This window comes from Schistocerca gregaria, chromosome 2 (assembly GCF_023897955.1).
Source record: "Schistocerca gregaria isolate iqSchGreg1 chromosome 2, iqSchGreg1.2, whole genome shotgun sequence".
NCBI classification, from domain to species: Eukaryota; Metazoa; Arthropoda; class Insecta; order Orthoptera; family Acrididae; genus Schistocerca; species Schistocerca gregaria.
This window is the reverse complement of record NC_064921.1, coordinates 1,043,323,453-1,043,339,461: the sequence shown is the minus strand read 5'-3', so window position 1 is coordinate 1,043,339,461 and position 16,009 is coordinate 1,043,323,453. Positions and strand designations below refer to the sequence as shown.

The following is a 16,009-nucleotide window of genomic DNA, read 5'->3' as shown; positions in this document are numbered from 1 at the left end:
AATATGATACTTGTAAGTGACGTAGGTACTGCATTTTGGGGGAAGGGGTGAACCGAGACTACAGTACTCTGCGGCTGTCTTGCTCGAGAAAAGTGTTCGGAACCATTTCGTTAGCCCACATAGACGTGATTCTGAGCGTTGTCCAGCCGCGTGTTGGAAGACAGAAGTTTTTTTGGTCGTTGGTAGTGGGACAGCAGTACTTCGTGCAAATTCACTGTGGACTAAAAGTAATTCGGCACTAGTTAGGATTATGATTATTTTCTGCTAGCAGATCGGCTGAACTTGTGAAGTTTTTTGGCTGGAGTAGGTTTGGGAGTCTGATTCTGTACACTGAGGTTGGACTTTAACTCAGGTTGGCCTGTGACGGACTTAGATTTTTTCTGCTACTAATCTATGCTTCGGTTGTAGCGTTGTGTGTTGGTGTGACCCTTTTTAGGTGTGAGAAGACACGCGATTTATCTTCATTTAGGCTAACCTTTAGCTGTAAAGGCAGCATGCGTTTCACGAGCTGTTTTAAATTCTTTAATTTTATGGAGTGACTATTCCCTAATAGCTTTACTGCGTTCTCGACTCAATTTCTAACGACTGAATGGAGTAGTTGGTTTCACCACTTATCGAATTAATATGAATATTTTGAATACATTAAACATTATTAGGAACAAAATACTGTGCTGTGACTCGGTATTTATCGTAGTTTGTTCCTAAGTACAGCACATTTAACATTTGCATTGGGTTGATTAATATCATTAGGGAAAATGTATGTATTTATTTTAATTTTAAAAGACACTTAATGGTAAAGCGACGAAATTCTATCCACATTAAAGGTAACAAGGGCCATCGTCCGTGTTTTGAGCCCTTTTTGTCACAAAGAGAAGCATCCCACTGCACTACTATGTGATGATCAACGGCCGTATGGCCTTATGCACCGAAAGCGGTCACTTTGTGAATTCAGAATATATGACTGCAAATAAAGTGTGCAGATCCAAGACTGCTGAATGTCTTCACATAATTTGCGTCTTCAATCTGTTTTTCATTTTACTAATTTATTTAACGTATTCCCTGGGACCACGTGATGGAAAACTTTTTGCTCGTGGAAGGAGTCTCTGCATAGTTTATAGTATGCTACTTAGAAAATTTTCAAATAAAGGAATAAAATAATTAATAAAATACGAAACTTTGTGAGAGAATATAATAATAAAAAAAAATGTACGGAAAATTTTCTGTAGTGCTGCGGCGCTTTGATGTACAAAATAGAAGGAATGTGCAACGATTTTTATCTTCAGACCGCTGGAAACCCCCAAATAGAACATATCGTTTTGTAGTACGCTTAAGAAAGGGTTATCCTAGTGCATATCGTTTTTCCGTCCAATTTTTCGGAGTCTCTTTCTGACTGAGTCAACAACAACCTAATTATGGAATACGCGTACAGGTTAAACAGAGTTGAAATTTGGAGACTCGTAAACAAAAACATGGACGAAGCTTGACAGCTGCCACCACAAATCATCCTGACCACCCTTTCCTGGGCTAGAAATATTCTTGGTGCGCTCCATGAGTTGCTACAAAATGTAACATCATTCGACATAATAGACTGAACTTAAGCAAACATATCATCGCGTTTCAGTGTCACAGATAGCGGAGATCGTTCTTACAGAGATGATTCTGTTTCTGCACGAGATCTTGAGGGTGATGTTACCAAGAAACAGGTGTTCTAGCTCAATATGTGTGGAAAAGACTTACCTGATAAAATCCTGTACCACTGGCTCATTCAACTGCATTCGAACCGCCTCTCCTCCTAAGTCCATAATCAGGTTCAGAGTTTCCAGGGGTGACATGTAGGCCCAGGGTACAAAATTAATGTCCTTGGGAACTTTGTAAGTTGCAGATAGGTCAATTTCCGTGAGATTCTCGTGAGATACCTGCAAAGAACGTACTTATGACTCAGAGAATGTTGAAATTAACACAAACTTCTAATCATAATAACCGTATGATGTCACTGTCAACTTTTATTTTACTCTTGGAACTGAACGCAGATTTTTTGTTTCATTATCACCTGTGACACCCACGAGGTGGAGGGTCAATGTGGAGGCTGGCCGTGTGGCATCGCCCGCTCTGCCTATGAGTGGACATGTGGCCGCTCTTTCAGCAAGGTCCGAGCAGGTATACGGGGGGAAGGGTTTGTTAGTAATTGGTAGTTCCGACGTTAGGCGGGTGATGGAGCCCCTTAGGGAAATAGCGGAAAGGTCGGGGAAGAAGGCCAGTGTTCACTCTGTCTGTTTGCCGGGGGGTCTCATCTGAGATGTAAAGGAGGCCCTACCAGCAGCGATAGAGAGCACTGGGTGCACCCGACTGCAAATTGTGGCTCATGTTGGCACCAAAGACTCCCGCCGTCTCGGTTCAGAGGTCATCCGCACTTCCTACAGGCGATTGGCGGAGTTGGTGAAGGCGGAAAGCCTCTCTCGCGGGGTGGAATCCAGTGAAATTTTTTTAAGTGCATAATCTGAAAACTATCTTGAGCAGTTAAGCAGAAAACCGATTCGTGGTGATAACATACAGAATCCAAAGGAAATGGAGTCCGAAAACAAAGGAAGTAGGTTACAGTACATTTGTTTGCCCACTGCTTGAATATTGCTCACCGGTGTGGAATCCGTACCAGATAGGGTTGATAGAAGAGATAGAGAAGAGCCAACGGAGAGCAGCGCGCTTCGTTACAACATGATTTAGTAATCGCAAAAGCGTTAGGGAGATGATAGATAAACTCCAGTGGAAGACTCTGCAGGAGAGACGCTCAGTAGCTCGGTACGGACTTTTGTTCAAATTTCGAGAACATACCTTTACCGAGGAGTCAAGCAGTATATTGCTCCCTCCTACGTATATCTCGCGAACAGACCATAAGGATAAAATCAAAGAGAGGCCCACAGAGAGGCATACCCACAATCTTTCTTTCCACGAACAATACGAGACTGGAATAAAAGGGAGAACCTATAGAGGTACGCAAGACACCCTCCGCCACACACCGTCAGGTGGCATGCGCAGTATGGATGTAGAGTAAGTAGTAAAGAAGGAGTAAAGTGGTCATGCATGACGCGGCAGCTTTTCACGCACCTCAGTATTTGACGTCATATTTCCTCAACTATGTGTCGTTCAGTGACGCACTTTTATAGGTACATTTGTCGGCTTATGTGGGTATTGTCTGCGAGAAATGTTGCGAGCAGAGCTAGTGTCAACGCATCATGCGGTGGTTTTCCATGCATCTCGATTTCCGGTACTGCCAGGAGGAATGAACCGGGCTACACTTTGCTTCGCAGTGTCGAGTGAGGCGCTGCTTGATTGAGAAGTAGCGGCTTCAGGTCAAGGAAACTGACACGAGATTATATGAATGCGTGGCGTCTGCTCCTTCGAAAGAACAGACGCCACACAGATACTGCATCTGTGAAACACTGTATGTAAATGGAAGGGGGATCCCTGCTTCAGCTGCAGTAGGACATAAAAGGGAATAAGCGGCGACGAGCGAGTGTGTGTGCCATATCTGCGGATAGGTGGCGTTCGGTGAGAGTTTGGGTCGGCTGTGAGGTGCCCCGAGATCGTCGGTGCAGTTGCGATAACTCTGTGCACCGGATGGCACTATAGCTACCGCACCTGCCTAGTAATTTGGACATCCCGGTTCGAATACCGGTGTGGCACAAGACTTCGTTCGTCGCGGTTGGGTCCACTTGATGCCCCGCTGCAGATGACATTAGGGATACCCCCCTCCATTTACACTTCCGACTTGGTTTTCTCTGCAGTACAACAATGTAAGGGTTACTGAAGGATGTAGTGGCCTGAAAGCAAGTGAGCAAGTTGAGTGGTTCAAATCCAGTCCAGTCATTCGCAATGAGATCTTTGCTATATATAGACTAGGGCGTAGCTACCGAACAAAGTGACGTACAAGATATAGTTTTTCTCGTAAATTCGACGGTATATGTGAATACTGTCTGAGAAGTGTGTCACGATTACGTTTAGTAGTAAAGAAGTAATACATTGAAACGTAGGGATTTATGCGGCAGTTTTACAGCACGAACAGCGTAAACGTAGTAAGCGATAAACTCTTCTCCTTTATACACTACTGGCTATTAAAATTGCTACACCACGAAGATGACTCGAAATTATAATGAGGGGAAGAAGATGCTGTGGTATGCAAATGATTAGCTTTTCAGAGCATTCACACAAGGATGGCGCCGTTGGCGACACCTACAACGTGCTGACATGAGGAAAGTTTCCAACAGATTTCTCATACACGAACAGCAGTTAACCGGCGTTGCCTGGTGGAACGTTGTTGTGATGCCTCGTGTAAGGAGGAAAAATGCGTAACTTCCGACTTTGATAAAGGTCGGATTGTAGCTTACCGCGATTGCGGTTTATCGTATTGCAACATAGCTGCTCGCGTTGGTCGAGATACAATGACTGTTAGCAGAATATCGAATCGGTGGGTTCAGGAGGGTAATACGGAACGCCGTGCTGAATCCCAACGGACTCGTTTCACTAGCAGTCAAGATGACAGGTATCTTATCCGTACGGCTGTAAAGGATCGTGCAGCCACGTCTCGATCCCTGAGTCAACAGATGGTGACGTTTGCAAGACAACAACCATCTGCACGAACAGGTCAACGACGTTTGCAGCAGCATGGACTATCAGCTCGGAGACCATGGCTGCGATTACCCTTGACGCTGCATCACATACAGGAGCGCCTGCGATGGTGTACTCAACAACGAACCTGGGTGCACGAATAGCAAAACGTCATTTATTCGTATGAATCCACGTTCTGTTTACATCATCATGATGGTCGCATCCGTGTTTGGCGACATCGCGGTGAACGCACATTGGAAGCGTGTGTTCATCATCGCCATACTGGTCTCGGTCACCTCTTGTTCGGACTGACGGCACTTTGAACAATGGACGTTACATTTCAGATGTGTTACGACCCGTGGCTCTACCCTTCATTCGATCCCTGCGAAACCCTACATTTCAGCAGGATAGTGCACGACCGCATGTTGCAGGTCCTGTACGTGCCTCTCAAGATACAGAAAATGTTCGACTGCTGCCCTGGCCAGCACATTCTCCAGATCTCTCACCAATTGAAAACGTCTGGTCAATAGTGTGGCTGAGGAACTGGCTCGTCACAATACGCCAGTCACTACTCTTGATGAACTGTGGTATCGTGTTGAAGCTGCATGGGCAGCTGTACCTGTACACGCCATCCAAGCTCTGTTTGACTCAATGAGCAGGGGTATCAAGGCCGTTATTACGGCCACAGGTGGTTGTTCTGGGTACTGATTGCTCAGGATCTATGCACGCAAATTGCGTGAAAATGTAATCACATGTCAGTTCTAGTACAATTTATTTGTCCAATGAATACCCGTTTATCATCTACATTTCTTCTTGGTGTAGCAATTTTAATGGTCAGTAGTGTATATATGAAGATGGTATGTGTTCTCTCGAACATGTCCGGAAGAACGCACACCATCGGTGACCATGCTACTAGCAGGCCTCTCAGTGTTCTCATTGCCAATCGCTGGGGGGATGACTCTCGTCTTGTGCTGCACTACTTTTTCGTCTCCAACCAATCCGTTTGGTAGGTGAGTGGCTCTTACCAACGCAGTGATTTTTTCCAGATCGACAATCTGTGTAGAATACGTGCATGTCTATGAACGACTTAATACTGCTATAGCTGTGCCAACGCTGTACGCACTGCAGTCTGCAGCATAACCATCCGTTTATTTTGCATCGAATTTAAGGCTTTTCATAGCCCGCTTCACGTGTAATTCGAGGAACTTCCAGGTCTGGTACGATTCTTATCAGGGACGTCTGGTGAGATAATATCAACAACTGTGGCGATGCTTCGTAACAGTTCTTGCAACGTAACGCAGACAAGAGAAATGAATACTTTCCCTTCGATGAAAATCCACTGAAGGATAATATACACTGAGAGATTTGACTTGTGAGATTGTTTGCTATAAATTTACGACAATCTAACACATATTTGTGCGTGATGCTGCCTAAATGCAAGCACGAAGGCAGTGTGGTTCAAATCTCGTCCGTCTATTCACTTTGATATCTTTGCTATATTGATAAAGGCAGATTGAGGGATGACTCCCTTGAAAACAAAGCCAGTCGAGTTCCAGACCCATCATACCGCATTCCGAACCTATGCTCCATGTGCAATGACGTAGTCATCAGCGGAACGTTCAGACCTAACCTTGCATGTATCCTCTGCTAAGATGTTTTATATCTGACTGCCCAGAAATGAAACTTCCTGAACGTTACTCTCACTTCCATTATCTTGCTTACGTTGCAGGTTTATGAAAATGGTTCAGATGGGTCTGAGTACTGTAGGACTCAACATCTTAGAACTTAGAACTACTTAAACCTAACTAACCTAAGGACATCACACACATGCCCGAGGCAGGATTCGAACCGGCGACCATAGCGGAAGCGCGCTTCCAGACTGAAGCGCCCAGAAGCGCTCGGCCACGCCGGCCGGCGCAGGTTTATCATACATAAGATGTTACGGGACGAGATTCTCTACAGGATATCACTACGGTAGACTATACTGCAGCTTTCTTAAAACGAGTTTTTATGCAAACTTACCTTTAGAGGATTCGGAGTGAAAAAAGTGATCTTGTGACCTCGTTGAAGTAAAGCCTCAGTTAGTATATGAAACGGTTTCTGGTGACTTATGGACGGAGACGGAGCGACCACCAGTATCTTGGAGGCAAAGCAGCTGTGCACCAATACCAGCAGCAGCACATACGAGAGAACCCGGCAATCTGAAAGAAATCGGAACTACATCTAAAGCTTGCGCGTCAGTATACTCAGGTCGAAAACTTAATAGCTACATATATAATGCAGCTGAAATTTGCTTAGCAAACAAGTTATGAAATTCCATAATGCTACTCAAGTAAACAGTTTTGTGTCACAATGGTCTGCTGGCAAGCGACTAAAATATTATGGAAATGGAAGAGAATGTAGATGAAGACGAAATAGGAGATACCATACTGCGTAAAGAGTTTGACAGAGCACTGAAAGACCTGAGTCGAAACAAGGCCCCCGGAGTAGACAACATTCCATTTGAACTACTGACGGCCTTGGGAGAGTCAGTCCTGACAAAACTCTACCATCTGGTGAGCAAGATGTATGAGACAGGCGAAATACCCACAGACTTCAAGAAGAATATAATCAATCCAATCCCAAAGAAAGCAGGTGTTGACAGATGTGAAAATTACAGAACTATCAGTTTAATCAGTCACAGCTGCAAAATACTAACACGAAATGTTTACAGACGAATGGAAAAACTAGTAGAATCCAACCTCGGGGAAGATGAGTTTGGATTCCGTAGAAATGTTGGAACACGTGAGGCAATACTGAACATACGATTTATCTTAGAAGAATGATTAAGGAAGGGCAAACCTACGTTTCTAGCATTTGTAGACTTAGAGAAAGCTTTTGACAATGTTGACTGGAATACTCTCTTTCAAATTCTAAAGGTGGCAGGAGTAAAATACAGGGCGCGAAAGGCTATTTACAATTTGTACAGAAACCAGATGGCAGTTATAAGAGTCGAGGGACATGAAAGGGAAGCAGTGATTGGGAAGGGAGTGAGACAGGGTTGTAGTCTATCCCCGATGTTATTCAATCTGTATATTGAGCAAGCAGTAAAGGTAACAACAGAAAAATTTGGAGTAGGTATTAAAATCCATGGAGAAGAAATAAAAATTTTGCGGTTCACCGATGACATCCTAATTCTGTCAGAGACAGCAAAGGACTTGGAAGATCAGTTGAACGGAATGGATAGTGTCTTGAAAGGAGGTTATAAGATGAACATCAACAAAAGCAAAACGAGAATAATGGAATGTAGTCGAATTAAGTCGGGCGATGCTGATGGAATTAGATTCGGAAATGAGACACTTAAAGTAGTGAAGGAGGTTTGCTATTTGGGGAGCAAAATAAATGATGATGGTAGAAGTAGAGAGGATATAAAATGTAGACTGGCAATGGCAAGGAAAGCGTTTCTGAAGAAGAGAAATTTGTTAACATCAAGTATATATTTAAGTGTCAGGAAGTCATTTCTGAAAGTATTTGTATGGAGTGTAGCCATGTATGGAAGTGAATCATGGACGATAAACAGTTTGGACAAGAAGAGAATAGAAGCTTTTGAAATGTGGTGCTACAGAAGAATGCTGAAGATTAGATGGGTAGATCACATAACTAATGAGGAAGTATTGAATAGGATTGGGGAGAAGAGAAGTTTGTGGCACAACTTGACCAGAAGAAGGGATCGGTTGGCAGGACATGTTTTGAGGCATCAAGGTATCACCAATTTGGTATTGGAGGGCTGCGTGGAGGGTAAAAATCGTAGAGGGAGACCAAGAGATGACTACACTAAGCAGATTCAGAAGGATGTTTGTTGCAGTGGGTTCTGGGAGATGAAGAAGCTTGCACAGGATAGAGTAGCATGGAGAGCTGCATCAAACCAGTCTGAGGACTGAAGACCAAAACAACAACAACATTTCCTTTCAGTCTACTCTGATGAATGTCATACATAACATCGTACTGTGTGTGTGTGTGTGTGTGTGTGTGTGTGTGTGTGTGTGTGTAACAGAAAAATTGGTTGATAGCTGTAAATATGTGAATTTACATTAAATATACTGAAATTTCTAAGTACACTTAAGTCTTCATGAGGGTAAGAAGTTCCAAACCTACCCTTTTACAACATATGCCGCCATTATTTGCTGTGCGTAATGTTTCTGAGGTTCCTAGTCCTGTGTCATCACACCGCACAGCACGGGAGATAGCGAATCATATTTGTCACAACGATAACATACTGCAGAACAGGGGTTGCCGAGATTTCTGCTCGCCAAGGAGATCAGCCGGTCTTCACATTTCTCATATCGCCACGCCTCGCTGTCTGCGCGCTAGGAGGGGGAGAGGGGAAAACAGCTAACGCGCCATATTTAAGTGGCAGTACAGTTGCAGTGCGTAGGAAATGGTTTCATGTGTCACATTTCTCAGTAACACAGATCACGAACCAAACAAGATTCCAGTGTTAATTAATTATTTTTGGCACGCCGAAGACAGAATATAATTTTATTTGGCACAAACAGTCGCCATACCGTTGCCACGTAATGTTGACTATTTAGTTTGATGGTCGAAAATATGTGGATCGAAATATTGTGCCACTTTTGCAGCCTCATTATGGTGAGTTGAAAAATCCACCCGAGGAAAGCAATGTAGAGCTCCTGGACGGTTTTAACGTAAAAAGATTTCTCATTAAAACTAGGACTTAACCACCGAGGTCAGTCAGCTGCATTGGTGCGCTTTCAACTGAAATGGGAAACAGCTCGAAAACAGATGTAAGACTGACAGTGTCCTCAAAACTTTTATAAATCTATGCTTGTAATTCTTGCAAGGTCACAATGAATTCTTCAGACCCCAAGCTTTCTTTATCGTCAGTGAGCTTAGGAAGAGGCACTCTTTTGGTCAGAATATGTCCGTTCCACAACGCGATTTTTTAAAATCATCCCCCATCAAATCATAAAGTAGCTACCTTGCAATGTCTCACTATGGGCACCGTACAGGCAAGTCCATTTAAAATGAGAAATAAGCAGTCCATTCCGCACGTTCCAGTTTTCTATCTTGCACTCCTTTTTCCTTTATAAATTTAATAATAGCCAGTTTTAAATTAAAAAATCGTTGAGGCATGCGAATTGTTTTAACCAATGCACTTTTCAGTATTGTATGAGGTCTCCATACTCTTAGCTCATTACCACTACAAATTGTTGCTGTTGTCAATGCAATTATGTGTGTCACTTAAAAGATTTTACTATTTGTACTATCAATTTCTTATAGTACTCCATGGCTGAAAATTTAGCAAAAATTTAGCACAAAGTACTTCTTGATGAACAAAGAAACCGTGTAATGCTATTGTAAATATAATCCTGCCATTAATCTGTATATTTTAAAATTTTTTGTTACGTAATAATTTTGAAAAATTAAGCAAATACTATAACGAGCGTAAGCTTTTATTAAGTGTAGTTTATCTGTTTAAAATAATCTCTTTGACATTGGTGGAATAAATGTATCAAAACATATTTTGTAAATAATTCTGTAATATTTCAAGTACAACTGTAATTAATTATGTCAATTTTGTGTGTATATACTGTCATGCAATTGCAGATGGTTCATACTTAGCGTTTTTGTAAGCAGGAGTGTAAAATGAAAAGGTGTAGGGATCATAGGTAGAACGGAACTCCGTTCTGTGGTGGAATGGAAAAGGTGGTGGGGCGCGCGAGTTAGATTTGGCGCGCGTGTGGCTCAGACGGTCGGTAGCTGCCCTGCAGGTGGTGAACACGCATTACGTTGGTCAAGCACTAGAGGCACTGGGTTTTGGCCTCGGACGTGTTCTACATGATTGGCGCAGTACGGCAATAAATTAATAGCTCAGAAATCTGCAATTTTATCGTCGCCACCAAGAGGAAGACAGAGCTGTGTACATCAAGAGCCGTACCTGCGCAATGTTACTACGCAGCACCGCCTCAAAAAAGAAATGGTTCAAATGGCTCTGAGCACTATGGGACTCAACTGCTGTGGTCATTAGTCCCCTAGAACTTAGAACTACTTAAACCTAACTAACCTAAGGACATCACACACATCCATGCCCGAGGCAGGATTCGAACCTGCGACCGTAGCAGTCGCACGGTTCCGGACTGCGCGCCTAGAACCGCGAGACCACCGCGGCCGGCAGCACCGCCTCACGCCACCTTCGACATCAGTAACAGGCAAAGTACTTTATTTAGAAGTGTATCACAGTATGAACCATCCATCTTCAATCAGTGGAATATGAGTGTTAAATGTAGGTTTGTGTTTAACCGTGATTTTCCTATGTCGTTTACCTCAGTAGGGTCCTTACCTAAACGAATTTATTCCGAGTATCGTGATGTTTATTGAAGCTTGAATGATATTAAATTACTGACAACAGTACTGTTTTGATAGCAAATTCTGAAAATCATTATTAAATAGTAAAGTTTGTACGTATCAGTTTAAGGGCCACCGCTTTGCGTGACCATGAGGATAAGTTTTCAATAGCATTTCTGAAAGTAAAGTAACATAATTGTTTAACTGCAACCATCTTAACAGTAATTATTCGTGTTGCTTTTCCATTGCTATGGTCGCAAGTTCGAATCCTGCCTCGGGCATGGATGTGTGTGATTTCCTTACGTTAGTTAGGTTTAAGTAGTTATAAGTTCTAGGGGACTGATGATGACCACAGCAGTTGGGTCCCATAGTGCTCAGAGCCTTTTTTTTTTTTGCTTTTCCATGTCAAAGAAAGCCAGACAAATATTGGTGTTAGTAAAACATTAACAAATAACCGTCCTAAAGAAATGAAATTTAGTCGTGTTAAATAATAGTTTTGGTCATATGAATGATAGCTATAAGTTTAATATTTTTTTGTATCCTTGTTGAAACATATGTGTGTCTTCTTTAAATAATTACAGAAGTATAGTGATAAATTCCGTAAGTAACAGAAAGTGGGACTAATAGCACTTACTGCCAAGTGACCGTAGTATGTGAAAGTAGTTATTTATTCAGTGTCGAAAACTGACTTCATCTTTTTGTGTAGACACTGTGCCCGATTTGGGCTGACGGCCCTTAATCAAGCGAAACAGTTTATTGTTATAACAGGCTTTGTCTGATAAAAGGTTTCCAAAAGTAATTATTCACACTGTTTTTCCCCCAAACTGTATGATTCGGAGAAAAATAGTTCGATACTTTACCATTAGGTACAATATGGTTAAAATCTCTCTCCGAGAGTCGATGGTTTGGAGTGTTAGAGCTGCGTGATTTTGTGGTGGTGTTCCTGCCGCTACTTACTGCACAGTTCTGACATTCCGAATAGCGGATCTTCCGTCTTTACAGTGGTAGAACTTAAACGTTCTGGTACCGTACTGACGAGAACGCGAAAGAGCCGTTGCAACTGGTCTGTCAATAGTTGTAATTTTTTGCTGTTTCGTAGTCATTTAACGCCTAAATTCTTTCTACATGGTGCTGTAAAATCGTTCCATAGCAATACACGTCGCTATGACCATCGATCGCTAGACTAATTCTTTTTGTGCCAACAGCGACTGGACCTCTACACCTATTTCGGCTATGAACAGGTAGCGAAACGTAAAGAGCGCTGACACTACGACTCTACCGTACTCACAGAGTTGTGCTGAATGGAAAATGCCGCACCGCAATGCTAAGTGAGGCGTCGCGATGTTTTGGGTGCTTCCCAAAAGAACCGAGCAAAGCCAATTGACTGGCATAGATTTGTCTCGCACATGGCCCACATACGCTGCATGCGTAAAGTTTGGTATGCCGTACGTTGTAGGCCCTGCTTTACGACATTTGTCCAACCACAGTCACATGATAGGGAGCGTGGCAGTGGGGAGTTACTGGTGCTGGAGGTTTTACTAACCAATTATCAATTCATCAGTTATTAATGAAAGACTAGACATTACACATAATTATAAAAGTAACTTTGACTGATCACAACTGTTTGATCTCAAAGTACACTTTACAACAATTGGCCATAAGACAAGTAATGTCAACAATATGAGATAACGAGAATGAACTTTCACTCTGCAGCGGAGTGTGCGCTGACATGAAACTTCCTGGCTGATTAAAACTGTGTGCCAGCCATAGACTCGATCTCGCGACTTTCGCCTTTCACGGACAAGTGCTCTACAGCTGAGCTACCCAAGCACGATTCCCAACCCGCTCCTCACAGCGTCTTTCCATACTTCACAGAAGCTCTCCTGCAAACCTTGCAGAACTAGCACTCCTGGAAGAAAGGATATTGCCGATTGCCCTGATATGAATTCCCTGGCACGTAAAATCAATGTGAAATATACTTAATGATATTTAACCAGAACAAAATGAATATTTGACCATAGGAGTATAGCAAAGTATGTGCATCTGCAAAGTGTCATGCACGTTTTACAGAATATACAACAAAACTCAGATGCCCGTAGTATTTAGGCACATTAATTAAGCAAAGGTTGAGGCGTAGCGCCGTATAACGATCTTGCCTTGGAGGCGGTTAAGTGGGAGATGTGTCTCAGAGCTGGATAGTGGCAGATGGTGACACGAGACTGGACGCGCACGTATTTTGTGTATCAGCCTATAGAGGACAGTATTGGATAGGGGGACGGTGATTTTAGTTTCGATTGTGCCCACTACAGTGCACTAAAGTAATAGAATATTTTTCATGAAGTGTTCTAGTATTTTCATAAAGTGTTATTATGTCTTTTTGTGTATGTTAAATGTCATAAATGTGTGTTAGCAGTATGAATAATGCGTGAGTGTGGTTTGAGGTTGATATGAAGATAATTGTTTAACGAGTTATGTAGTAAGATTTAGTGTGGAAACATATCGAAAAATTATGGATATGGACAATAAGGATTTTTGAAGAACAGATTTGGAAAGTAAGTTTATGGTAAAGGGAAAGTTAACTCAATTATAAATAACAATAGTAAATAACTTTATGCATAAGCAAAACTTCAGCATATTAGATAATTACGTCGGTAAAAAGTGCCGTCGTTAGGTTTACTATTCTGCGACTGGTTATTGATGAAAAGCGTGGATTGACGAGAGAGAATGTTGTTTTGCTATTGGCTGTTGAGTAATCTGACCAATGGTAAAGCATATTCTTCGATTGCCTTTCTCTCCTAGTAAAGAAGACCGAGAGTATTCTAGAGAAGTGTGGGAGCCTAGCCATGAAACAATTCGGACGTGTGTAGCAGTAGTTCCGATGGAAACGATAAGTTGCCGGATCTAGCAGTGTTACATACATCAAAAGTGTGGTAAAGTGACGGCATAATTATTCCGATGGGCGTGTAGAAATTTCGGAATTTTTAAGTGAATTTTGTGATGAGAAAAGACATAAATTCCGCGTGGCGTATTGTGCACATCGGTGGCTAAAAACTTTGTGCATTTGGTACCGACAGACTTAATGTTTGGCGAGCATTATCAATCAAAAACAATCTGTAGTTTTCTAGCTATTACGTTTTCGGGAAATTCAACACCATAAACTTGCTAACGTGTTTGAAAGGGTTTATGAGTGACTGTGTTAAGACTAGCACGGGCTTGGCAGTGACACTTGTTCACCTAATTTTCAGAATATATTAATTGAGGACAAAATTTCCAACCTTTCACTTGTGTGAAATCTTTCTCCTGAAACGTAGATTAGTGACTTTAATTGCAGCCTGGTTCACGTCGAAGTACAGTAGGTTTCACTGGGCTTTCCTACTGATGATCTGCTGAGACAATGTTCACAGGCAGGTGCAGGTCCGTCGTAATGGGACGGAAAGAGCCGGGCCGCCGCAAGGTCACAATACTGAGTGCAAAGGAATAATATGAGACCAAAGACTGTCATGACAGATATTCACATCTACAGTTAGTACAACTAGGCTACCAGTAATACTTTCTGCTTATGAATCATGAATGGCATTTACAACAAATCACCAAATTGTTTATTGTAAATGTTCACAAAAAAGCTTTACATCATAAAAATATAGGTAACTCACGTATATCAATTAGTTTAGCCTTACTGCAATTGTTGCACTAATCCTAACAGTGGTGTCACATGCACAAACAGGCAAGATATTCTTTAGAATAAATATCGAACACAATGATAGAGGACAGGTTACTCCCTCATCTATTTTTCGTACATAGAAAATTATTAAAGATTTTATTACAACCTGACGCACCTTGAATGAGACTCTAGACAGTTAACGGCCTGAGCAAACGTTGATGGAGAATGGTAGGGCGCTAAAGGCATGAGGTATTTTAATGGTTCTTGTTGTTGTTGTTGTGGTCTTCAGTCCTGAGACTGGTTTGATGCAGCTCTCCATGCTACCCAATCCTGCGCAAGCTTCTTCATCTCCCAGTACTTACTGTAACCTACATCCTTCTGAATCTGCTTAGTGTATTCATCTCTTGGTCTCCCTCTACTATTTTTACCCTCCACGCTGCCCTCCAATGCTAAATTTGTGATCCCTCAGAACATGTCCTACCAACCGGTCCCTTCTTCCTGTCAAGTTGTGCCACAAACTCCTCTTCTCCCCAATTCTTTTCAATACCTCCTCATTAGTTATGTGATCTACCCATCTAATCTTTAGCATTCTTCTGTAGCACCACATTTCTAAACCTTCTATTCTCTTCTTGTCCAAACTATTTATCGCCCACGTTTCACTTCCATACATAGCTACACTCCACACAAATAATTTCAGAAACGGCTTCCTGTTATTTCAATCTATACTCGATATTAACACATTTCTTTTCTTCAGAAATGCATTCCTTGCCATTGCCATTCTACATTTTATACCCTCTCTACTTCGACCAATATCAGTTATTTTACTCCCCAAATATCAAAACTTCTTTACTACTTTAAGTGCTTCATTTCCTACTCTAATTCCCTCAGCATCACCTGACTTAATTTGAGTACATTCTGTTATCCTCGTTTTACTTTTGTTGATGTTCATCTTACACCCTCCTTTGAAGACACTGTCCATTCAGTTCAACTGCTCTTCTAAGTCCTTTGCTGTCTCTGACAGAATTACAATGCCATCGGCGAACGTCAAAGTTTTTATTTATTCTCCATAGATTTTAATACATACTCCGAATTTTTCTTTGTTTCCTTTACTACTTGCTCAATATACAGGTTGAATAACATCGGGGAGAGGCTACAACCCTTGTCTCACTCCCTTCCCAACCACTGTTCCACTTTCATGTCCCTCGACTATTATAACTGCCATCTGGTTTCTGTACAAATTGTAAGTAGCCTTTCGCTCCCTATTATTGACCCCTGCCACCTTCAGAATTTGAAAGAGAGTATTCTAGTCAACATTGTCAAAAGCTTTCTCCAAGTCTACAAATGCTAGAAACGTAGGTTTGCCTTTCCTTAATCTATTTTCTAAGATAAGTCTTAAGGTCA

At 42.0% G+C, this 16,009-nt stretch overlaps 1 protein-coding gene across 2 annotated transcripts in view; it reads right to left on the bottom strand.

The window, feature by feature from the left end:
* Positions 1–16,009, bottom strand: part of LOC126335559 (UDP-glucosyltransferase 2-like) — a 470,415-nt gene that overhangs the window by 60,627 nt on the left and 393,779 nt on the right. The window contains exons 2-3 of one of the 2 annotated variants that reach the window (XM_049998977.1): positions 6,625–6,803; positions 1,738–1,916 (exon numbers count right to left, since the gene is read on the bottom strand). The exons of the other annotated variant lie outside the window; for it this stretch is intronic. Coding sequence (XP_049854934.1) covers positions 1,738–1,916; positions 6,625–6,803 — 358 coding nt within the window. The remainder of the gene's footprint in view (positions 1–1,737; positions 1,917–6,624; positions 6,804–16,009) is intronic. 2 annotated transcript variants of the gene reach the window in all.